Genomic DNA, 27,301 nt, shown 5'->3' on the forward strand with positions numbered 1-27,301 from the left:
CTTCCCTTAATACAGGGCTCGTTAAGATATCCAAACAAATATAAGAACAATGATATCAAACTGTATTTGATCTTTTGACAAATAATTTGTATTGCCACTTCGATGTGTATTCATTTAGAGGTCGGCTTGGCAAGGTAATGTATGTCACCATGTCGACATACGCTTTTTGAAAAGCCGACTTGGCAAGATAATTTATATCGCCATTTCGACGTGTATTTATTTAGAAGTCGACTTGACAAGGTAATGTATGTTACTACGTCGACATACACTTTTTGAGAAGTCAACTTGGCAAGATAATCTATGTCGCTTGGTCGACATGTATTTATTTGACATTTGCTTTTGGGGAATTCGAAAAATAATGCGAAAAATGAGATGCATTTTATTAGCTGTGTTGGTAATTAGGATAGAACTGCATAATACACTTCACTGAGAAGAAAATCCACACAAAATGGCTCCAAAAAGCCACAAAACAAGAAAGATACACCATCTTCGTTATTAGTGGTCAAAGTGAAGATCCAATAATATTAGGTCATTTTGGAATCATACCCTCAAAACACCCACAAGGCATGGGCGCACGTCACGAGACCGACACCCATGAGTTATACAGCCCATGAGCCATACAGCCCACGAGTCATACAGCCCACGAGTCATACAGCCCATGAGTCATACAGCCCGCGAGTTATACAGCCCAAGAGTCATACAACCCATGAGTTCGACACTAAGCAAACACGGCCCACGAGGCCGACAAGTTAAGCCTCGTGTTGTGATGTCGAACTCACGAGCCTTATTTGCCCTGTGTCAAACTTATGGGCTGTATGACTTGTGGGCTGTATGACTCGTAGGTGTCGGGCTCGTGGATAATGACCCCAAAGGCACACCCACCATTCCTTTGGCGTTGAGGTCGCACCTCCGTCCTGCCAGCACTTTGATGACGGACGGGTGGTTGTTCTTTGCGGCAAGATGAGCGGCGCTCATGTTTTTCTGGAGTATGGAACAAGAGAAGTAAACATTGGGAGTATATAAAAAAAAACCCTTTGTAATCATGACTTCATGTACATACCTTATGCCCAGAAGCAGAGTTACGTAATGCTGGGTTTCATATGCATAGCAAGCATATTTAGTGTAGTTGCGGATACATATTTATATGTGCGGGTGGGTGTTTGCAAATACAAATAATAGATATTAAGATAGATAGATAGATAGATAGATAGATAGATAGATAGATAGATAGATAGATAGATAGATAGAAGATAGAAAGACAAATAAACAAACATAAATTTTGCGGCAAGTGGCATACATCTTGCCTCTCCTTTCTTCAAACGAATTGTAATGCTCCGAAGTCATTTCACTTAAAATGCAAACCTATAGAGAACTTGTTCCCTTTCTGAGGTAAAACGAGAGGACAGTTGAAGCTTGTTATCATGATTATTCCGTAGCTTCTTCATTCCCAATGTTTGTCATGCCAAAGATTCGTAATTCCAAGGGTCCAATATTCCGTAAATTCGTCATTCCGAAGGTTCTTTATTACGAAGGTTCGTTAACCAGGGGGTTCGTCATTCCGAACACACATAAATCGTATGGCAGGGGATTCGTTGATCCAAATATAAAAGGGGAAAAAGGGGGGTTCGTTTATTCGAATGTTCGTCGCATTATAAATTCGATGGTTCTTATCCCAAAAGTACGTTATTCCGATGGTTCTATCTGAAATAGGTTTCGTTAGTCCGAAAATGAAATCAAGTTTTGTCAATCCGAAAATAACAAGGTTAGTTAATCTGGAACCTACAAACCGCCAACTGCTAGTAGCAAACCCTTTGCCCGAAATCATAAAAAGTATGTTCTTCCCTGTGACTACGCGCTAAATCAAACGCGTCAAATCATGTGACTTTGAATTACCACATTGCACTTTTCACTTAAAAGCAGTTAATTTCATATTCGGAGTAACTATTATCGATTAACACACCACTTCACATTTCCGACATTCGAACCTTCGGAATAACGGAATGTAAGAATAACGTATCTTTGCCATTACGAACAATCGTGATAACGAAGCTTCGGTATATACGATTGAATATATATATAATATATATGCCTTCGAAATGATGAACCTTCGGAAAAACGAAACATCGAATTAAGGAACCTTCGGGATAACGAACCTTCGGTATAACAAGCTGAAACAAGGTCCATACCAACAGGAGCCAGTAAATTGCTTATAATAATAGCAGCTAACAGCAGTGGTAACAGAAGACTTGCTGTTGCCGTGGTAATTTCAAGCATTGAAATGGTTAATGTAAACATCAGTCTGCCATTCTACACTACCATATATATTTACTTTTCCTGTGACCTATTATATTGGAATTGTGGAATGTTACACGGCACAAAACTAACCCTTTTTTTATACATATCGTCGATGGATCGTTGATAATAAAGTAAGGAACAATGGAAGATGTGGAAAGAGGGAAAGAAATAAATCACTAAGATTACTCGTGTCTTTCACTGTATCACAGCTGAACCTTCAGCTGGGATACCAGTCACAATAGCCGAAAAGAACGACAAAGGCAAACAGAAAGTGTTGAGGATATCACGCAAAACAAATTATCGAATTGTAAGGAACAAATCATTGTAAATCAAATTCTTGCAGAGAACTCCGAATTCAGTGATGGTACAATCCTATGTATGAAACGCTGAAGTTTCAAACTGATGCTGTTGATAGTTTGTAGGGTTTGGAAGGTTTCATGTTTTGTTTTGTTTTTGTTTTGTTTTTGTCTTGTTTTCGAACTTATTCAATCTCTGATTGAAGTTGCCGGTATTTCATTTTAGGTAAATGATTAATGGCTTGTGATGTTTGTTATTGTTTTAGTTTTCATTGAGTTGTGCATCTTAACTTGCGCTTATCCCTCTTAAAACTCAACTTTGTCCCTGAAAAGATTTGCTCTCAAACCCTTTCTGAATTACATGCATTCTCAGCATTGCATCTGCCGCTTGTTTTATCTTCGAAAAGTAAAGACAAAAAGAGAAATGAATCGCAAGGAGAAGCCCGAATGATATATTCGCTTGATTTATAGGGATTTCTTTTCATTTCACGGAAGATGAGACTACGTTTATCAATGTTATTCTTGTCGTAGCTCTTAATTACGAAGACATGGCATATTTGATAAGCACGCAACATTCCCGCGCTATTTGGAAAATTGATGCCGGGCGAATGCGCGCAATTCGTCAGTCTTCTCCCTTTCCAAAACTTCTGAAGTGAGTACGCTCGTCATAACCACCGCCATTTTCCTACCTCATTGCAGACTTCTCACGATGTTTTCCCCTCACATGTCATTCAAAAAGGAAGCTACATCCGTGTCGTCTGTCATTGTCATGAGTAGTGTTTCATATCATTTTGACATTCTTTCACTCTTACGTAACTTTATGCTTCCTAATTTGTTCATGTATGTAAGAAGAAAAACGAAAAAAAAGGAAACAAAAGCGGAATATCGCAATACCACTAAATTGCATAAACACAGGAATAAGAAGTATGTCTGTAAGACTTGCTTTCCATATAACCATTCCTCTAAATAAATGGGTGTGTGTGTGTGCGTGCGTGTGTGTGTGTGTGCGTGTGCGTGTGTGTGTGTGTGTGTGTGTGTGTGTATGTATGCTGAAAACTTCCCTTACAGATGTTAGTACGGAAGTACGTAATTACAAATCTCACGTTTGTTCCGTCACGACAACGAGGCTTACCTGATTCTGTTTTATGCAATTTGAAAACTAAAGGAGGATGTATTTATTCAATCAAGGTGTCAGTCATTGGCATATTTGACAGGACATAATATTAGCTTAAATAAAGTTACAGGCTAAACAAATAGAAACCAAATTTTGTTAAACCGCGTCACACTTCACGTAGCATCAGATATCTACACTTAAATTGTTTTGTAGTTGATTCATTTTCCAACTGCACCCACATCCTTTCGACCCCACTCTGATCATCTTTTGATATCTATAAAAGTCATTTATAAAAAACAACAAGAATTATTCCGAACGGATTGGCTGGGAGATCTGAAAACGTCTGTTTTTTAGTAATCTACAGTGACATGTTTTTTTCTTCACAAAGAAATTTTATTCATAAAAACATTCAGGTACAAAATGTCACATATACAGTACATAAAGACAAATGATCGAAATTTGAAACAATTGAATAATGTAAATGCGATTCCAATTGATATTAGATACAAAACCTTTAGTTTTCTCAGACATATATTCGTCTACTTTCTTTGCTTGCTTTAAAAATTGACAAAATTGGCTAAAATGTAACGATTTATTTTTATTTCTTACAGAAAATATGAAGTATTTTGCGTACAAATAAACTACGTTGTAACTTTTTGGATTTTCTGTCGAACCAAGTATAAAGGAACTTTTAGTAATTTGAATTTTATTCTGTAACATAATTTCTTGTGTGAGCAATAAACCATTGGGAAGCGTCACATTCCCAAAACAAATGTCAGTGGCTGATCCAGAGGGGGGCGCAACCGGCGCACCCCCCCCCCCTTTATTTTTCGTGAAAAACAAAAGAAATAAAAAGAAAAAACATGAAATGAAACCCGAAAGTGCAACCAAAAATATTAGTCCCCCCCCCCCCCCCTTTACAGAATTCCTGGATCCGCCCCTGGATGTGCAATTGTTTCTGTGGAGCTCGAACAAAATGTACAGAGGTGTGTGTCAGATAGCCCCATTGCAAAAAGTAATTTGTTAACACCAATATTTCTATGTAAAATTTTATACTGAAAATAACGAAGTCTTTGATTCAAAGTAGATGTATAAGGAACACTAAATATATTTTAGTCCAATCTAAGTTTTGGTGAAAAATTTTTTCCCATTTCCTTTCTGATTTAGGTGGTTGAAATATCCTATCACATTATATTCGATGTATATATCGACATATCTTAATTCTTTTTAACAAATTATATATCGCATCTTCTTGTTGCGTCTTTATTTCATTATCATTTACTGATTTCTTTTTAATATATTTTTCCACTCTAAGGGGATTGCATGAATAACTGAAAAATACTCTAATAAATTACAACAAACACCGTATTTAGCCCGAAACTGTTCAAAACCATCATCACTCAATAACTGTTTAATCTTTAATATACCCCTTTGAAACATAGTTTTCTTAAAAACAATCTCATTATTTATACAAATTAATGAATTAAATCAAATTACCTGGTTTTTCACTTGTTCTACGGATAACTTGGGGGAAAAGGTATATTCACACCAAGCCTTAAGAATTTCACGTATAAAACTGCTTAGAATCAAATCAATTTTCTTTTCTGTTCCGGCCATATGACAATACCAAATCATATTGTCCCCTAAGTTATCTAACTGTGACATGTTGATGGCTTTCGTATATGCTGCATTCAGATATAACATTCTACCAGGGAGGTCACCTCCATGATTCTACCAAGCCTGGGCTCATTCGATATTGACATACATTCTGCATGGAAAAATACAGAAAAAGAGACATAGTTTTACTTCGTTTTCCAGAAAAAGATTTTTCCAAGTGATCATTGTTAGATAAAATTTGATCAAATGCAACAAATGTTTGAATAAACACGAACTATAACTCTTTTCATAATCCCAGCTGTAATCTGATTAGGGACACCAAATCGCAGACATATTCCTAGTATTTCCTAGCAGAAATTATAGACAAATCAGTCAACTCGCTTGTTAATCGGAACCTTATGTAACAGTTATGAGGCAGTTGAATATAGGCGGTGTTAGAATCTTCAACATTCTCGTTGCTCGTGAGAGAAGATTTACTATACTAAAGGTCAAAAACAACATTCAAAGTATATGAACACGAAATATTTGAAGTCAGCCGTTAGATTTTATTTTTCATCGTTCACCCACAAAAAGTGCAACCCAGGGAGGCTGAAATATAAAAGATCGTGGAATGGTATACAAGTGAGGAAGGTGATTTGCATTCTGTTTTTGTAGATGCCCAGGTACGTTTCCTCTGGAAAATTATTACGTCATAAGCGTTGCTTAAAGGTTTCGGGTATTTTCAATCAACCACGATTTTTTTTTTTGTTGTTTGGTGAAGACACGGTAGATATTCGTATGGATTCTAGAATGAAAATCAATTTAAAACACCCGTTGCCATGGAGACTTATCCTTTTACGTGAGCCTTTAATGGTGAGCAAGATTCTGGGAATGGCGCCCGAGAGTCTGACGTATAGTCTCGTCAATCTTGGAGCGCGTGTCTTTGGTTCTGCGCGGACTTCCGACATGTTTTAGGCGGCCACATATCATCGCGCAGACGAGTGCTGCAGTGAGCTCACTTGCTGGAACTAGGAATAGTCTAAAACATGGCACGAAAACAGAAACAACAACAACAACGATATGATGGGTAACGAATTACTAAAGAATGACACGCATGCATTCTGTTTTGATCGATGTCACCGCGAAGACGAAAGGCGAAGTGAGAGGTATTGGAGTAGCATTTACGTCCAGGAGGTGGGCGAGCTAGATACGCAGGTGAGGCCTTCACACTGAACGAGCAGCGCGTTAAGGCCATTTTGTTGTAAAACTCAGGCGCCACACTGATACAAGTTTAATAGTGCACACCGTTTTCGGTTAGACACCGAAGAACGTCCATTACATAGCACAGTGTGTTATGGGGTTTAACCTACAGCTGATTTCGGCGGATCTGTCGTATTTGTTTCAATTTGTTCCTACAGTAAATGTAATGATACACTTTTCATAAGATGAGGTGTTCCTAGGATTTATTTTGTTTTACATGGTACTGCACTTGTTATAGCGCCACCAACAAACTCTAAGAACGAAATTCGTGTAGAGTGGAGAAAGGGAATAAAGGACAATCATGACTGTAGTTAGAAATGTTGTAACAACAGTTTTAATTTGAAATTACGTGCAAACTCTTATTTTTTCATAAGTTCATGAGCATTGTGATTCGGAAATAAATGACTGGTTAGTGCCCTGAATGTATCGATTCTACAAATTTGCGAGCCAGTGAGGTACATGTATTGGGTACACTTACAATCACACAGAGCCAGAAATGATGTGCAGTATGCTTGTGAACATAATGAAGGGTAATAGTTATACCTATGTGTGCAACTGATAACCAAGCATTATTATAGGTGCGTGCCAAGTCAATCAGTGATGTGCAGACGTACAGAATATCATGGTGGCGCATCGACGGGTTTACTTCATCCTCATGCTGGATTCTTTCTATTATTAATAATGCGAATCAAGCGCGGGGTAATATTTTCTACGGGAGTGGGGGTGGGAGGGGTTAAGGGTACTCCTCGTACCCCTGTGCCTACATGACGCGACTTTACACCCCTCTATTTAAAGTGCATGTTTTTTGTGGGGTTTTTTTATTTCACACGGCATAATGGAGAGTACAGTAATAAATATATCGAACGGGGGGGGGGGCATAACAATGTACAAAGTCTCGAATGCATCAAAATGATAATAGTAGCTTTTCCTTGGAAAAAAAAGACATTTCGGTAATGTTGGTTAGATTAATTATACATGTAATGTTATTGCAAAGCTGCGAAAATCATTGTTGTCGTATAGGTGCCGTTGTTGTGGTTTATATAAGCTAATTGGCACTTCAGATGTTAGAGAATGATGTGTATAAAATGTAAGTACTTACATGTGGGTGGGTGTGCTCTAGTACGTGTACGAGGGCGTACTTTTGATATGTATTGTGTGTATCATTTTGTGTTAGTCATAAAGAAATTTAAGGATCAAAATGGTCCTTTCAACCGGTTGACTGTTGGAATAATAGCCTCAGGAAATCACGTCCTTCAGGCAGTTTATCTTCAATTCACGTTAAGTGAACAAAATCTCCTCGATGTTGTGTAAAACCTGCTCTCTCGTGCAGTGCATCGGCAGTTCGCTGATAGTGGACCGAAAGGCGTAGATCATTAGACCAGATATGGTGGGATGCGGAATGTGGCTAAAGGGACTGCCATTTTTCTTTACCCGATGTGTGTAATGGAGCAGCTTGGGAAAACATCGCACAAATTGATTCCTCAGACCGCGCTCAAACATACATCTCCAATTGGCTCCCCGGATATTGCCATAATATCTTCGCCAATTTGTACACGTATTCAAAAGCGGTGCCGCCCGAATTTGCCCCCCTCTCCACCTGCACATCAGTCCACGGGCGAAATAGCGATGCGACCCAGTTTACCTGAAAGGAATAACCTTCTCACCAGTCAAAATGAGTGATAAAACCACGCGGCTCAAATATCTGCCCGCGCATTATATGCGCGATAGTTGGAGCTTATGGTTATTGGATAGACCGGTACATGTTCTGATGCGTCCAGCTTCTGCTATCCCGATCCATTTTAAACAGTCACATTTTGTGGCCACTCTGTCATATAGCTATTCTTACCAGCGTCGCTATCTCCCCCCCCCCCTTTGTGTGTGTGTGTGTGTGTCTTTCGAGAGTTGTTTCTTGCACGTAGGTGCAGGACGGATGGGGTAGGGGGTGTTTGGGTGGGGATAGAGGAGGGAGGGGATGAGGAAGGGAGTGTTAGGGAGGACTTAAATACTGAGATCCCGGTACTGAGATGGAAGGCTATTCCCTCTAGAACGTCACATTTTAGTCTGCCTGTATCACGGATCAATTTGGTCGGCGATGCCGAGTAAACCGAACCCGGCGGCATTTTGAGACGGGCAGAAAAATGAAAACGACCGGGACGAACAGCCGTATTGGGCAAATAAAGCGGTCACTTTGACGACTGACTCGCTACGATAACAGAATTTCAGTCAAATGTTATTCACCTGTGTTCCTGCATTCAGCAATTGCCACACATTTCTCTTTTCGTTCTGAATGCTAAGGAAATCACAGCTAAAATTGCACCATTAATACAATTTATGCCGAATATGCATGGTCAATGTGGTAACCCGCAAAGCATGCGTCGCCTCTGTACTGCAAATCTCTCACGTCGATCAATTCTCAATCTTCATGAAAATTGATCCGTGAATATCTACACCGACAAAAAAAAAGAAGGAAAAAACCCTGATGCGATGCACCTGGCCTGACTCATTCACTTGATATGTGTTCTGTGTGAAAATATGTAAATTGATTGATTTTATCGATTGATCGGATCCATATCGTAATCGCGACACGTGCGAACGTAAATAATCCATTTGTTCTCTGTATGTAATGTATTTGTTCTCTATTTAGCTGGACACGCGAGGAAAAAAATAATGATATTAGTGAAAGATATTTGCCAGCAGGGTTTTATTGTGTCTTCTGTTTTCGAACTCTTTGTCAAGAGAAATTCGAATTGCCTGTAGAAACTTTCTAGGGTTTGTTGTTGTTGTTGTTGGGTTTTTTTTTTTGTTGTTGTTTTTTTGTTTTTTTTTTTTACTTCGGTGTTTTAATTTGTTTCGGGGTACCCTTCAAACAAAGTTACTACAATATGAGTGAGATCTGATCCTCTCTTGTAGGAGAACTTTTTTCCAGTCTTATGCAGCCTTCGGTGAAATATGCCCGAAATCTAGCAAGAAATTCGTTGATTTTTGCCTTTACGCAGAAATCTAGCTTCTTAGTCCGGCAAATCAGATTGAATGGCAATCATGCACAGATAAATGGGATAGAAAATCACAATTGCAGCCTGTTTTCTAGGTTTATCATTTCTTTGTTAGTATGCACAGAGAGAGTCGAGCGTGTATTAACGCCGCGGACATGGTGATTTTTTGGTGCGATGACAGTTGACAATAGAGGGCGTATGTGATGACCTGTACATAGCAGTATTGATAGCAAAGGGCGAACGCAAGGTGCCGTCTGTTTTGATGTAAACCTTCTTCCTTTTGTTGTCGACCATGTTCACTGACAAAGTGGACATCGACGCTTGGCAGGTACACACTCAAAGCAAAACAATGGCATTTTGAGCAACTAAAGACTAGATCATAATTAAAGACCAGAAGTAATCCGTAGTCTTAATAGCGTGAGATGCAAAATATTGATAACCTTTAGTATTCCACCGCCATCTGAGGGGGGGGGGGGGGGGGAAGAAGATTCAACAAGCAACAGCGCGGTGGCATTTCATTGCGTAGTTCAAGAATAGAAGCAGATTATTTTCGCATTCTAAAGGGTACCGTAAGGCTATTTTAAGCATATTCGCGCTGGCAGTAAAAATTAGATATCATGGACAAAAACCCACAAGCAACTTTCTGCGCTATAATACAACTGAAGATGCAGCTTTTCTGTATGTTAATACTTATGCAGAGGTACTAATACACAAGAGTTGATAAGGTTAAATATCCCTTCCCCCTGAAAAGGAACAACCTCACGCAAGCGTGTGTATGTACTCTACAAATACAACGACAAAGCACTTAAAGGCTGTGGATGCTATGATAAAAAGCAGATGAAGGGGCAACAAAGTATCACGAGAGCCTGTACTCCCCCAACAAACACTGTTTAAAAAAATGGCAAGCAAAGCGAAGGGTAGCTTTGCTTCTGCAAAAAATAATAATAACAGTAGTAATAATGTTGTATCAGATAATTTCTGTAGATTAATTGTGCCATTGTACAACAATCAACAAACAAAGCAATGTGCTTTGCAAAGCTGGTGTTTCAGGAATGAGTGGTGCAATATCATAAAAACAAAATGAAAATAAACAAAATAATTAACATGAAATCAAATTTTAGATTCTAGATTAATACAAGGATGTTGAAACAACCAGAATAATGATCACATCACTTACTGGGCGATATAGTGCTGTCGACATCTCATGCTATTTTTATGCATACTTTACAACAGGGGAAGCTCCTTATAATCAAAGGGCTTACGTGAGGTTTGCCCGACATGGAAGATTACTAGTGATGCATCAATGTAAACTGGATATCAAGTCACGAAATGAATTCAACACAGGATCAGGCTATTTGCACAAGCATTGCTAAGATCAAATTTAACCCCCCCCCCCAAAAAAAAATAGCTTTCATAAAATAATATAGATGTTCATACTACCTTATAAATTGTTTCGATCTAATCAGTGAAACTTGGTACATGTATCATGTGATCAAAATTTTTTAGATCTGTTGTATTTTAATGCCCATGGTGAGGAGGAAGAAAAAAAAATTATCAGTTCGTTAATCACCGCAACCAAACCTGACATCACCCCCAAAACAATCTCCATATTCTTAGGGGATGAATATAGTATACTCACCGCTTTCTCCTGAACGAACGATGGGCAAACGGAGACAATGAAAAATATTCATGCAATAATGAGACGTTACGTCAAAATAAATAAAGAAATAAATAAATGAACAAATAAATGAATATATGAACAAATAAATCCATAAATGAACAAATAAATGAATAAATAAAAAAATTAGAGAAAAAGGGCAGCTCATCAAGATAAAGATAGGTCACTTGAGAATACTATTAAAGTCAAACTACTCCCATCGTAATTAAGATGTATGTTTGGTGTTTTGGTTTTAACAGCGCTTTAAACAGTTTCCTGAAAAACAAAATCATTATTATTATTATCATTGATACCATCATTATTACTATCATTAACAACTATATCTCGCCGCTCATTCAATAATACATACAGCCTATAAGCCCCGTGATGTAATGTTGAGCTCATGTGTTTTTGTTTTTCTTTTCTTTTTTCTTTTTTTTTTTTGCCTAGTGTTGAACTCATGGGCCTTGATTACTCTGGTGTCGAACTCATGGGCCTCATTTGCCTAGCGTTATCTTGTGGGCCTTGCTCACTTTAATAGTGTGTAGCTAGTGGGCTGTATGACTTGAGGGTGTCGAGCTAGTGACGTGCACCCCAATTTTACGACGCACTGCGTGCACGAGGTGCATACTAGTATCATACGTGTAGTAAACACTGCATGTGAGCATAATTATTACAGCCTTTGGTCTGGCTACCGTGAGCTTGTATAGTGATATTACAAATATGTCTATCATGGGAACCAACCAATCAATAGAACATAACAGATGTTGAATGCTGCTGTGGAGAATGATTACAGTTCAGTTTTAACTTCTGGTTTTAGAACGCAACTTCGGCTTTATTGTATCGGGACCTTTAATCCTATATCATCCCTCCTATATAGGATCTTGTAACACTCAAAATTCTCAGGTGGATCAAATAATGTTCCTTCCCATGCCAGTCAATATCTTATACAATGTTCTTACGTTTGCTCGGACGTTGCCGTCTGCCTTAAAGGAGAGCAGCAGCTCAGCTACGTTGGCGTGTCCGTTTTCTGCCGCCATTAGAAAAGGCGTCTTTCCCGACTAGGTTTGAGGTTGAAAATAGAGAAAAATCAAAGATATCTATGATCAATTACGAACAACTGAAGGAGTGAAAATTGTTATACATTTTATGTTGGATAAAAAAATAGAAACATGCAAGAATCCAATCAGTCACACTGACAATTAAGTTGGAGCGACTTTTGCGATGATCATGACCGATGCATCAATTACTTCTCCATTAGCAAAGAATCAGATCGAGCAATAATGTTAATAATGATCGATATTGATTGATCGATGAAATAACTATTTCGAGAGATGAAGACGCTGTAATGAGAGATTTATTGACAAACGAGTACACACACACACACACACACACACACACAAACAAATAAACAAACAAACAAAAACATTTGAGATAACAAGGATTACCGATATGTCTCAACTGCCACGCTGTAGACCTATCATCCAGGCACAGGTGGTCTTACTTTGTTCTGGATGATCGGCTTGTCAATGCGATCATTTCTTCAAGTTTTGTTCTTGGTTGCACTTTCGGCCCACAAAAGTCAAATGTCTCTTCTTCTTTATATCCAAGTTTTTGCCCTGAGGTAATTTTCTGAAATCAATATAACAACGGTTGTCATGTTGTCGTGTCGTTTTTGTAACCTTGAAATACTCCTGACGGGTTGATGAAAGATGCTATAGAAACATTTCATCCTCCTTTGATTCGTGAGGGAAACATAGTGTCACATCATAAAGAATAAAGAAAACTGTTGTATTCACTCATTTTTCAGGAATTTTAGGACAAGACAAATGAGTTTGCCCAGGAAACAAAATATAATGATTGTTGTTTGGCTTTATAATCTACTCACCTCGTTTCGAATGTCCACTTCTAGCTCATAACTCAGCAGGGTAGACACCATGTGAATGTGCCCGCTGGCTGCCGCTAAGTGGAGTGCAGTGGAACCATCCTGGCAGACAAACATTGGAAAAGAGAATGTGGGGTAAAGAGCCTTAGATGTACACTTTATATACTTGGATGGTGATGAGATGACAATAAAAGCATTTTGTATACATTTACAGGCGTATATTTATTCGTTCATACTGTGTAGAACTCGTTTTTTTCTTCTTCTTTTTTTTTATATGATGGCGAGTGTCTGTGTGTCTGATTTGGTTGTGAGGGTGGGAAGGGCGAGTGTGTTTTGTGATATATGTCAAATTGATTTCTCTTTTCCTTTCTCTTTGCCACGTTTGGCGAGACCAGTTGGTCAATGAATCAGTGTCTCAGTAGCGCAATGAGCAGGAAAACCGCAAGAAAGTTTTAGCGTGACAAACGTTATCATTGTCCCTGCATTTCTTCCACAAACCTCCGATGGTCGATGGCCATGCCAACTCAAATTCGAAAAGTCCCCCACATACAGACAAAATCTTTTCTTCCTTCCTCTTAGAATTTTCTCGATTAAACTATAAAAAAAATCAAGCAAATACCGAAAGCTTAAAGGTTACAGCTTTAACCAAACTTATTTGGCGCTTTCTGCGATAATAGCTGTCTTCCAGAGGATTTGGGTTAACTTGAATAGCACCTGTACGCGTACACCACACTCTGAACAGCACCGTTTTTATCTTCAGCAGTTCGAAAGGACCTATACTTACCGCGGTGCGAGCGAACTTGTTACACTTGACTTTGATCAGATACTCCAAGGCGGGAATCCGTCCGTTTTCGGCGGCGATGTGAAGCGGCGATTTCCCGCCCTTCAGGGTCAGAGACAGACAGAAAAAAAAAAACGAAAAGAAAAATGAAAAAACAACAACAAACAAACAACAACATTAGCATGACAAAGTGATTTTCATAATATTAACTTAAAAGACACGAGTAACCAACGTGGTCACACTGTCTGAACGTGACTAAATCTCTCAAGAGATTTAGTAAGACTTTGTAAGAAGTTGTTGATGTCATTATATAAATATAAAAACTAGTGATAGATATGTAAACTCTTACGTACCAGGTACCCAAAATAGACATTATTAAAAGAAAGCAATCTAATCTATTTAAAGGACAAAATGATGACCACAATAGAGTATCATACCGTACAGAGTATCACAGATCATCACACTCCACTGGCTACAAGGCAACATTTGAACGTTCACAAAAGCAAGATGAACATCACATGATTATATTGCCGGATATCATTACAAAGGAGTTTATTTTTTAATGACAAACAATAATCACATGTAGACAGAATTACCTCACGTGCAAACTTATCAACACAACATCAATAAAACATCCAATAAAACAGTCTTAGCGTCCAGAAGTAAAATATGCTCATGGAGTAATGATCCCCTGTCAGCTCATGGCAATTAAACTGAACAAAAATGAAAGATGATATGTAGATGAAGCTGTTTGTTAATTAGAGTATAAGATTGACTCTCTATATCGCACTCATAAACGACAATGGTCGGTACTGTTCCAGTAGTCTTCTACGGAAAGAAGAGAGCGGAAATTGACTTGATAATGATTTCAGAGTCTTCAAAGATATCAGATCTATTCGCGAGCAACAAAAGTGTAGAAAGTGCTTCATCATAGCTCTTTCTACTTTCTACTGGATTGTTTTGTGTTGTAGTTGTTTTATTTTGGGGGGAGATGGGGTGTTTGTCTATGCGTTTACTTCATCATAATGGGGCAGACATGGTCATATGGTGATTATTGTTTTTCTTGTTGCATTGTGCGGACTATCTATTAACACTTGACATTCGTAACCACCCATTATTTTCGCACTGCTGTAATTGGAGCCCGTTTGGAATCATCGTTCGCTTTGAGCAAGAAACTAAAGATATCCGCAACTGGCCACATTGGGATCTTAACCCTTTCTCTGCCACAGAGACTTTGAACAGTCCATGTCAATCGGTAATCAAAACATACAAAGGGTTAACAATAGCACATATATTAATACAGTTACAAACAGATCGAGATGGTAGAACAAATCGTAGCTGAGTAAATGAATGTGCCTATCAAATGCAATTTGATTACACATAATGCTACATGCAGGATACGTATGGCAAGAATATATACAGCGAACACCATATGTGACAGTATGAAATTGAATTCTGAGCTATACTTTTCATGTCAACCTACTTGTCCAATGAATATATAAAGTGTCAGGAACTCAATTCATTTCAGTTTATCCGTCGGTTATGGAACAACATTGATGAATACAATTCAGTTCGTCGAGAACCCACTGTGTCTGGAAATGATTTCGTGAAAGGGACATGATTGCATTCATTCCATGTGAATTGATTGAAAGGGTTGGCACATGGTCATCACCAAGAGAGCTGGGTATTTGATGTCAGGTTTGACCTTCGTCCACTGTCAGCTTTAATACAAGTCAATGGTACATAACCTACTGTCATTGTGCAGGCAAACACCTTCTTGACGATTATAAAGTCCCGCCTTGAGTAGCGTGACGAAACTCTTGCAAATCTTCCTTCATCCCAGACAAACCCTGCTCACGAACAGCATGCACATCAAAAGAATTCTATTACCAGTTCACAATTAAGTGATTAAATCGAGGTTTATGATGAGAGCTAGATGTTGTTCGCGTGACAAGCGTCGAGTAGTGTCTCTCGTCATGAAGGCGTTACATAACACAGTGCATGCTCACCATGGATATGACCTCTTACCATCATGCAGTGGGATATGACATAACCGAGGACGTAACGCACAAACCGCGCGTATCCTGCTCGCAACCGCTTCCTGCCCGCTTCATTCACGAAGACCTACCCTGACAAAGCTGTTCCCTCAATTCATACAGATGATCATGCAACGGGCATACTAAGGAGAACAGAATCGCACTTCCGCAGGCATGCCGTAGTAAAGGCCTATTATATAACCTGTACCTTTTCCCCCGCAACAGGTCTCTCCATGAAAGAGTTTGCTGGTCTTTGACGTGGACGCTCGTCCGACTCTTCCGATCTCCCAGTATCCCCCCAATACGACGTCATCATCCGTCCCGGCTCGTACTTCATATAGTAGTCATAGGCGTCCACGAAATCCTTGACGGCTGAGCTGCGAAGCCTGTGCATGAGGTTGGGGTTTACCTCGTAAATCTGCGACGATCGTCTGGAATCAAGCTCGACGCTGATGGCGCTGTTGCGGCGCTGCGACGACGTCCTCTGGCGGGTAAGGAAATCCACCGCCGCTGCTGACCGACGCCGCATTTTTTCGCATATCGTAGGACTCGGGGGGCTCTAACGAAAGCGAGCGACTTAAATACTTCAATTTGCATGCCGTAATATCAAAACAAAATAACATGTTTGCAACAAAAGTTTGCAATACTTGACCAAAGTCCTCGAGAGCACGAAACATTCCTGGAAATTCTGTGGCGTCATAGTTTCGTTCATGCTCGTTCGAGATCTGTGATATTTTACGTCACAGTTTAACTACGTAGCGATACTCATGGAGAATGATTAAAAAAATAGAATTGAAAGAATGTATCGTTGTATCACAGACAGGGATGAATCAGTTTGGAGTCATATAGGCTCTTTCAAACTGATTCAATCGTCTTATGGTTCTATTTATCATTCCACTTTAATGAAATAATCTCTTTTTGTCCTGATTGGATGGCGCTTCCACGTAGTATCGCAAGCGCTAAGAAACAAATTACATTTGCAAACATTCATCATACAAGAACTCAAGCACAGACAAACACACACACACACAGACATACACAAACACAACACACACCGATTACCAATCAAAATATCAAGGGTGTTATTTAATGCACTTGTGAGTGGAGGGGGCTTGTGGTCTTTTGGTGCGTGAAAAACACTGCATGCCCGTGCACAATACTGCAAATCACGGCAATACAACACTCAATCGTCACAAGAAATCATGCGTAATAATAATAGTTGCCCTTCCCGTGAGAGTAATTACGCTACGTCGCGGTCTTCGTTCATTGAAAAAAAAAAACCAAAGAAACAAACAAATAAGTAAATATTTTACCATTATTAGACTTGTTTTCAGTTATAATCATATAACGTGACATTGATTGCCTTTTCTATAAACAAGAAAAAATAGTTACGAATTGTTTCTGTCTCCTTTCAAAACTCTGAAGACATTAATAGTGAATTTCGGCAGCTCCCATCGTCGAAACATTTTGTTTTATTGAATCAAAAATTTTGAATTATCATAGAAATGTTACATCTGAACAATGTTATTTTGACAGACTATAGAAGGCTGAAGTCTGCGAAGAGTGAAGCTCTTATAGGCCTACAGCAAGAAATATTCTTACCTATAATTTGCAAAAATATGCTGGTCGCTATCCGATTTCAATGGAGCATATTATAGGCCTAAACTGTTCTGTTTGTTTGGAATAACTTTAGTGGTATATTCATTACAATAAGCTTGAGCATGGTGTGGCTCTTTCACTTTCACACATACTTCGAGTGGATTGTAACTGAGAAGGCACTTCAAGGCAACTATAAAAATACACAATCTTTTACTTTCTATTATACTACACAAATTTCATTCACAGGATTTGAGGCAACTTACTCACCTTCCTGTAGGAAAAAAAAATCAGTTTCGTCAAAAATGTGTTAGATAATTCAGAATCATGCATCTTATTTGTGTGGTTTTTTTTAAAGACTAGCACATAATGATTTCAACGAAACCAAAATTAGAAGCTTGAATATTTTAAGTAAGCCATGACGTTAATAACGATCGCCCCGTCACTGTACAGGCATGCTAACCTAGAAACATTAAACAGCACATTACTTGAATATGAGACCATTCCGAAGAAAATAATTTTCATCACAGAACAATAGATATATAATGTACTCTTAAATGAATCCAACAAGGATTGGAATAATCATCCCCAGCATTCCCACTGATTCCCACTGATCAGTTACTAGCCATCCCCTTGAAAGATTTGTTTTCGTGGTGATTGTTGCTTTACCAATTCACCAGCGATTATCGATTATACCTGAAACAATATTGTGGTATACTAAAAATTGAATAAACGGCACTACACTTTCAAAATGCCATTCAGCAGCCTAAAAAGCAACACTAACCAAAAACGAATAAAAAAAGAAATTTGAAAACTCTCTTCAGGATAACAGTCATTATAGTTATGATGCATCTTTAAAGTATAATGAAGCAGAATATCAAATGTGTCAATATTGATTTAACAGATTGACATTCATATACATATACGTATACATATACATATCTATACATGTAGGTCTAAATGTGACCCACATGGCTATGTATACGTGTTCATATGTATGTGGATAACACATATCACTGCATTCGTACATTATTATGTCTGCTAATGTCAGGAACTTGTAATGCGTAATAAAATCTCAATGGTTTCGATTGATTGCGTGATATACATGTATTATTGCAAACTTCAAAGGGAAACACCCGCTAGTCAAACCCTCCATACTGTGTCTGTCATCTGGCGCCTTCTACTGAACTACATATAATAATAAGGGCCTAAATTCACGCTTAACTGCGATTGAAAGAAGTAAAGGGGAAAAACAGGGCGTAGACAATAATCACCCTGTGACTAATATAGGAAGTACAGCAATTACCAAGACCTTGAAATTCACGGCAGTATTCATATCAATCAAATAATAGCTTTTCGTCACTAAACTATGACAGGTGTCACTCACATTCGAACAAGGCCTCTACTAATAAAAAGATGCTATATCTTCTTTTTTTTCAAAGTGATGGTGCCTTAGAACTGTGGGAAGATATTGAAAACATCATCCATTTGCACACAAGTGCACGGACGTTGGGAATGCGTCAGGCCGTTTACCCAATGTAATCAAATCTATATGTTTGTTTTTTTCCACCAAACTATTCATCAATTTTGAAGGAGAACAAAGCTATGACTTAAATCCATATAATCCAATTCTAGTGCATTATCTGCTGCTATGTCAGACAAGCTTCTCGTATGTCAGAAGCAATTTTTGTTGAAAGGTACGCATGTAATCGAACTAACAGCATTACATAATAACTTATATGTAAAAGGAAAAATATATGTATATAATTAGTTGTAGGTCTCTTTATAGTGAGGGGAAGAATCGTTATTATACGATTGTTACCTACTACACTGTATTATCACAATGAGGTCGTGCTTCATTTTTTTTTTCTCAAAATGAAAGATATTGCACCCTCACCTCTTCCGGTTTGGACTTCTTTTCGACGAACGACTTCTCGCTGCGCTGAGTGGGTTTTTCTTCTTTCGTCTCCCCGGCCTTTCCCATGGCCATGTTGCCAAGTTGGCTCAGATTCCCCATGACGTTTCCCGCCGCTGCACTGAACAGTCCGGTGACCTATAGTTACGGAGCAGGTGGGCGTGTCCATTTCCGGTCGGTGGCCAGATTTTTTAAAATGATGATGCATGTTGATGATTGTTAATTTGTGTATACACGAGAATGTGTGTGTGCGCGTTTTGTTTTTATGTTGTCGTTGTTGTTGACGTCGTTGTGGTTGTGGTGGTGGTTGCGGTTGCCATTGTGGTTTTACGGAATGAATGACATGGATTATTAAGGTTATTACAGCCATCGTGGTTATCATCAGTTATGGTAAATGTTTTTTTTTTTTTATGATGGAAACATCGCATTAAAAAAAAAAAAAACAATAACAAGATTTCACCGAGAGGACAGGGAGAGCGTGTGTTATGCAATTTGTTGGGACCATGCAGATGGATTGATAACAATGATCGAGATTATCGAGGTAATTATCAGTTGCCAAGGCAATGATGATTACAAGGTTGATATCAAATGTAAAAGTGATACGTTCGAAATCATTTTGTGGAATCAAGGCATGAGCAATCATGGAAAAAATAAACAATGTATCGTTGCGGAGTAAGAATAATGTTAGCAATGGGGGAGGAGGGTGGTATCAATTCAATGCGTTTGAAACATGCACGATCGATTGAAAGAAATTAGAAAAAAAAAAGTCAGGAAAGTATTGTGTGGTGTTGATACATTAGAAGTTCATATATCATGCATGTTAATCATGAATTAGTTCATTTAAAATCCGCAATATCAATATCATTGTTAGTTGAAACACAACCATGCAGCGTATCGTCATGCAGAAACCCACGTAACCCATCAAGAGAAATGATTAAATCACACAATTTTGGTTTATTCCGAAAGCACGTGCAATGAAAAATGTAAGTGATGTGCATTTGACGTGGTGTTGTACGCAGGCAAGCGTTATGAACGTGTTTGTGTGTTTTCAACATGCATGTCATGTAATGGGGTTTGATAGATTGTACATATTTGTAAACGTTGCAGTTGAAAAACAAAAGACCAGTCGTAGAGGTGCAGAAGTCACGGCAATTGTGAGAAGATAAAAAGGAAACACAAAATGACACACTTTAAGAAAGGAACAAACTGTGTAGATAAACACTGTGCAAAATAATGCAAAAATACTAGATATCTCATTGTAAAAGTTTCACACATATGATACGAAAAATTTTTTAACTCAGTTAAACTCAGTTAACTCACAACTCAAGTTGTGAACAATCTTTACTTGCATGTGAAATTCTGCAGTTTTTAATCTAGTCTTACCTCACATATAGACAGATCTTCAGCAATGACGTTCAAATTCGAAGAAAGGACTCAAAGCTATCCTTTTAAAGATTAACATTAAACTACTGTTTTCCACCAATAACCGCCTGTCATTTGCCTGTCTCTCTTGATATACATTTTTTTGACATACATTTCTCTCTCTCTTCTTTCTTTAAAACACAATAACAACATTTTAGAGCGAAGAAGACAATAGCCCTTACGTTAGAAATGGTGACTTTATAAAGAGAAGTGTCAAAATAACTCCTCATATGATTACAGGACAGAGACGTGTACACGCATTAAAATATTATTCTCAATCTTTACAACTCCACACAAAACTTGACTATTCATGCACCGGCTATATAGTCATGCACCAGGCTACTTTACACAATCTCAAATACAAAGTGTTTGAACACAATCATTCGATATGACAGCTTTAAAAGATTCTTGTTAAAGATTTAACAGAAGGCTTAATGCTTATAATATATCTATTCTATCTAACCAAAGAGAGCGGAGATAAGGATTGGGCAAAAAAAAAAAAGAAACAGCGTGCGGAATTATTTACCACTGCAAGGTGAAATACGAAACAATGCTTGAAACAGGCACCACGCTGTAGCACCTGTTTGTTTGTTTTTATTTCTATCATCATCATTTCATCATTATCAGATCCCAGTAGTCCTGAGGTCGCTAACTACGCACGAAAGCATAAAGAGGCCATCGTCACAAAAACACAAGTCATATGATTGACTTGACCTCTCCTTCAATATCATCACACAAACGAACAAACACACACGCACACACGCACACACACACACACACTCACACACCCACACCCACACACACCACCCAATCATACATACACATAAAACAGCAGCAACAAGCAAGCACATACATATACACGCACAGATCTGATATTGACAGTGTAAGGACTATATAGATTTAATGGACATTTGCGAAAGAAAGCATGCATCCCCTCAAATCAATGTGTTGATGAAAAGAAAATACCCGTAACATCAAAATGAAATCTAGTTACAAACAGTAACGATAAAATTCTTACCTCACACCATAATTATTACAGAAAAAGAACCCACAGAGGCTGCATGCGTGCCCTTTGTTCTACAAACCTTAATATCACCAGGGAGATCACCTCCCTGATATCACGTAATTAATTCGTTTGAACATTGCAGAACAAAACTTCCAAATTCTAAATTCAAGATTTCCGAATTTGTATCAACTACACAATCGTACCTTTTGCTATAGCTCTGCGATAATTATAATCGCATACTATACATTTAGTGTATAAATATATAAATGAATAGATAATAAAGTACAGGAAAGTACACTTCTCCCCGGTAAAGTCATCCCGTGGTAATAAACAGGTGCTTTATCAAACGTTTGATTATAGAATCACCTAAAATCGGGAGTGAAAATCAAGGCAAAGACTGACGATTTAAAGGCATTTCCACGTAACATGACAGCCAACAAGGATTTCATTAAAGACGCTTTTTGAAACTGTATGCAATTCTTATCAAGGATAATTTGAGTCATGACTGGGTTATTCAGAAATTGGGCGTTTCTTGGCCAGCAGTAATCTGTGTTAAGAATAATTATTACAATATACCTAGTGTAAGAGTTTCTATACTTTATCTCCACGCAAATTATGCATGACAATAAAAGAAAATGGTAAAAATGCAAAAAATATCATACGACATTTACTGCACCGAGGAGATGTAGAATTTAGGGAGTAATATAATTTTGTATTTTAATATGGCCGTAACAGAAAAGAAGATCAATTTGATTCAAAGTTGTTTTATACGTGAAATTCTTAAGGCTTGGTAAGAATATATTTTCCCCCTAATCTATCTGTAAAACAAGTGAAAAACCAGTTAATTGTTTTAATTAATCAATTCGTGTAAAATAATGAGATTGTTTTTACGAAAGTAATGTTTCAAACGGATAGAATAAAGATTAAACAAACATTGAGGGATGATGGTTTATTTTATTTTTTTAAGTTTTGAACAGTTTCGGGCTAAATATGGTGTTCGTTGTATTTTTAGAGTATTTTTCAGTCATTCATGCAATTCCCTTAGAGTGGAAAATATATTGAAAAGAAATCAGTAAATGATAATGAAATAAAGAAGAAATAAAAATAAAGTAAGAAGATACGATATATGATTTGTTCAAAAGAACCAAAATATGTCGATATATACACCGAATATCACCTGATAAAATGTTTCAACCACCTAAATCTGAAAGGAAATGGGAAGAAATATTAAACCCAAACTTAGACTGGATTAAAATATACAATGTTCCTTACATATTAACCCTGAATCAAAGACTTCGTTATTTTCAGTGTAAAGTTCTGCATAGAAATATTGGTGTTAATTAATTACTTTTTGCAATAGGACTATCTAACACAGGCCTCTGTAGGTTTTATTCGAGCTGCACAGAAACAGCTGCACATCTTTTTCTTTTTTTTTGGGGGGGGGTGCGATGTTACTCAAAGGTTTATTGCTCAAATACAGAAAATTATGTTACAGAATCAAACACAAATTACTATAAGTGCTTTTATACTTGGTTCTACAGAAAATCCAAAGCGTCACAAAGTGGTTTATGCAAAAAGAAGTCATTACATTTTAACCACTTTTGTCAATTTTTTAAAGCAAGCGATGAAAGTAGACGAATATATTTCTGAAAAAAAAACAAACTACAGGTTCTGTATCTAATATCAATTGAAATCGTATTTATATCATTTACACGTTCTGTAGCTACCTGTCAAGTTTGTATTATTTGTCTTTATGTATTGTATGTGACATTTATTTTGTACCTGAATGTTTAAGTGAATAAACTTTCTTTGGGAAAAAAAGGAGATGTAGAATCAGATTTTACCCCTTCCCGTATTTATGAGAATATAGAATCAGCACAAACTGACAATACAGTATAACTGGAGATTACACGGAGTGATAAACTTGTAATAATAGCACCTTCGCAAACCCCCAAACCCAGAAAACACCTCTGATTATAAGCGAATATCGGTCCCAGATACGAACTTCAACATCGGTCACCAACCGTTCCAAAGCTATCCAATACTCTGACAAACATTGGAAAGGGAAGATTATAATTGACTTGTAGAACAGTATAAGTTACCATCGCCGGAGCAAGGCTCTCTTCTATTGACGGAGGACAGAATGGAGGAGATTCCTGGTGGAGGAAAAAGTTATATTTTGTTTGTTGGTTGGTTGGATGGTTGGTTGGTTGGTTGGTTGGTTGGTTGGTTGGTTGGTTGGTTGGTTGGTTGGATGGTTGGTTGGTTGGTTGGATGGTTGGTTGGATGGTTGGTTGGTTGGTTGGTTGGTTGGTTGTTTTGTGTTGTTGTTTTTTTTTTCGTTTGTTTGTTGCTGCATTTATTAAAACCGGCGTTCGTTACCCTTCATTGTGATCACAAAAATGTCGGCAGCGGGCAATAAATTCTGCTTGTGAGACATATGGATACAAGTGCGAGGCTTATATCGTCAGTAAATGATATAAATTCGAAATATCACTACACGGCGAGATTGTTTTTGTGTTGGGTATATCCCCTGTTCGTTAACAGCTAGGAATAACAGCAGGTGCTGAATACACAGAACTGTCCATTTTGTATTTCTAGTACCGTGGCTGGCATCCTAAAGTGGTAATTTACAGATTTTGAAAAAAAAAATGACGAAATAAAAAGGAACATAGTATTAAATAAGGGCGAAATAAAAGTAAACAAGACTTAGGTAGTGTACGTTTAGAAGTTTGAGAATGATTATTTGTTTTAAAATCAGGTGCTATAATTTCTACATTTTTTTTCCTTTCTCCAGCCTTTTTTCTATGCCACCTCGTATAACCCACATGCATGACTCTAAGGTGTGTACCCTGATATCAACCATATAGGGCCATTGTAAAGACTGTCTAAAGAATGTTGAAAGAACCCTGGGCTGGTAGCGGGGAGGAACTTCAGGGAAGGAAGAGGGGCATTCCAGTAGGATTGCTTCACATCTTACCTTCGGCGACTTTAAACGTTCATATTCCCTCAAGCATTTTTCTTTTTCCAGTTCAAAGTCGGTCTTCAGGATGCAAGAATATCTGCTTATTACATTATATCATAGGGTATTGGTATGTTCGTTAGAATAAGTATTTTCACTGAATTACAATTTGCCGTTTTTTGTGTTGCACCTCTTTGTGTCACTTTCTCTCTCTCTCTCTCTCTCTTTCTAACTACCGGTATCTATCTTTCTATCTTTAAGGCTACTCAGTATATCGGTGAACGATTTCTAAGTAAACAAGAAAGCACTTGCATGCGAGGACCAAAATGGACACACAAACGTTTCACTAGTATAGGTTGCACACGACATGTGCTGCATGGTGTAAGTGAGTCGAACTTTTCAGCTATTATAGGGATTGGACTTCTCATTGGAGCTTGATACGCAGTATTAGCTTTGAATTAAACGGGAAAGACGTTTTGTCACCATGACTGCATTTCAGCTATCTTACATTTCAGGGAGCAATTGCAATAGTTTTCTTTCTCTATCAGAAAGAAGACAGACATCCTATCACATTGCTATTTTACAGTGAAATGCAAATAGATTCACTCTATTGAAATAACTTTAATTAATTTCATACCAAACGGTTTCTTGAAGTTTGATCACTAGAATTTATTGTAAATTGTAGTGGTTACAGCTCTTGGTCTTCATTCTGAGTCTTGTCTATCTATCTTTGAATTTGGTAATTGTTAACTGATATACAGAATTCTCGGGTTTGTATAAATAATTGAAAAAGATGAAAACGAATTGCCTTCTGGAGACACCCTATTACAGAAGTGGAGGAAAGAGGAAGGCTTGTCACCCACCTTGCCCGACACGGCGCTGAGGCTGATGCCGGTGTCCTCTTCCTCCTCTTCGTAGTCGCTGTCCATCGGGTCCTCGTCCAGGAGTTCGCGGACGATGTACTCCAGGATGCCCCGATGACCACGGGCGGCCGCGCAGTGCACGATCGTCAGTCCTTGCTGTTGGATAGAGAATAACAGTATAAAATGAACAGATCTTACTGCGAGATTGATTGTGGTGAGATTGTTTGTGTATGACATGCAAACTATTTACAGGCGTCTACAATCTTCTGTTCTTGTTTTTTTCTTCCTAGCACAGGAGCTACGCACAAACGACGTGCCGATTTGCTAAAAAAAAAGAAAAAAAAAAGAAAAAAAAGTTGTTCAATTTTGTATTTCAATTGAGTACCACAGTAAATGACTATTTGTAAACGTAAATGGTTATAAATGACTTGTGGTTATGGCGTTTATTCGCGTGTCCTACCTTGTTCTCAGCTTGCCTGTTGGCGCCTCCCATTACGAGGGCTTTCATGGCGTCAGCCTTCCCGAACCACGCGGCCCACAGGAGAGGGTTCATCCCGTACTGGAGCGAGAACAGACAAAAGGCCGCGCCGACCGTAGAATATCATGTCGAGAGAAGACACGAACAAGACTCTAATTAACATTCATGTGTGATGTTCTTATTGTTTTTACAACCCTGATCAGTTTTTATCAGACCTTTGAAACACTCGATGTATACGGGAAAAAGGCATTAAAGTGGGTAACTAATGTGTGGCTGCGTTTTGCCAGAAGACAGTAATATTTCCTTTAGAATGGGGGAATTATCTTTAACCATCGTGCCTTCGCTCCATTCTCCTGATAACGATTTACTTTATCAACTTCTCGACTTTAATACAGATCAAAACTGTCAGGGAGAACAGATACTGATTTCTCTCCGATGTTTCAGCACTATATTGTGTCTTGCTGAAACAAAAAAATACAGAAAGACAAAAACAAACACATACTACCACGCACACAAAGATTTCGTCACAAAGATGGACTCTTTTGCTTCAATGACATTACTTTATAACAAGACTACTCGTTTTCATAGTGCATCAGTCATGATATTAAAAACATTGGAGACCATAATGGCACGCAGGTATCAGCATTGCCTACACCGACAGTGTTGCCATAGAAACGTCATGTGACCCACCTTGTCTCCCAGGTCGACGTTGGCGTCGGCATCCATGAGTGCGTTGATGACGTCGATGTGTCCCTGCCCAGCAGCCAATTGGAGCGCAGTGCGGTCTCTCTGTGTAAGTAGGTATAGTCGTCATTTAGTATTCGCATTTTCATCTTAATCATGATTGCTTTCCATCTCATCATTATAATCATTATCATCATTACATTATGATTGATATTATCATTGTTGTTATCCTCATTAGAAGTACTTTCTTTCAAGTCGTTTTGATCACAACTAGAGCCATTCTTGTGATTACACTTAGAATTTTGTGGCGATGAAATCACGAAATCACTGGTCCTCATCTAATTTAGATTGTATTCTCCTAACCATACGAAATTTATTAAAGTTTCGTGTCTTTCCTTGTCTATCCGATTTTGATGAAACTTCATCTAATTTGTGTGTACCATTTTGCTCCATGTCATCAAA

The 27,301-nt window shown here is 38.1% G+C and overlaps 1 protein-coding gene across 1 annotated transcript in view; it reads right to left on the minus strand.

Moving 5' to 3' along the window:
* The window catches only part of LOC140230751 (uncharacterized), a 57,574-nt gene that overhangs the window by 19,445 nt on the left and 10,828 nt on the right, over window positions 1-27,301 (minus strand). The window contains exons 3-11 of the mRNA XM_072310888.1: window positions 26,846-26,944; window positions 26,138-26,236; window positions 25,678-25,833; window positions 19,407-19,562; window positions 13,881-13,979; window positions 13,100-13,198; window positions 12,174-12,272; window positions 11,194-11,202; window positions 883-981 (exon numbers count right to left, since the gene is read on the minus strand). Of these exons, the coding sequence (XP_072166989.1) occupies window positions 883-981; window positions 11,194-11,202; window positions 12,174-12,272; window positions 13,100-13,198; window positions 13,881-13,979; window positions 19,407-19,562; window positions 25,678-25,833; window positions 26,138-26,236; window positions 26,846-26,944 (915 nt within the window). The remainder of the gene's footprint in view (window positions 1-882; window positions 982-11,193; window positions 11,203-12,173; window positions 12,273-13,099; window positions 13,199-13,880; window positions 13,980-19,406; window positions 19,563-25,677; window positions 25,834-26,137; window positions 26,237-26,845; window positions 26,945-27,301) is intronic.

The sequence above is a fragment of the Diadema setosum genome, chromosome 7 (genome assembly GCF_964275005.1).
Source record: "Diadema setosum chromosome 7, eeDiaSeto1, whole genome shotgun sequence".
Classification (NCBI taxonomy): Eukaryota; Metazoa; Echinodermata; class Echinoidea; order Diadematoida; family Diadematidae; genus Diadema; species Diadema setosum.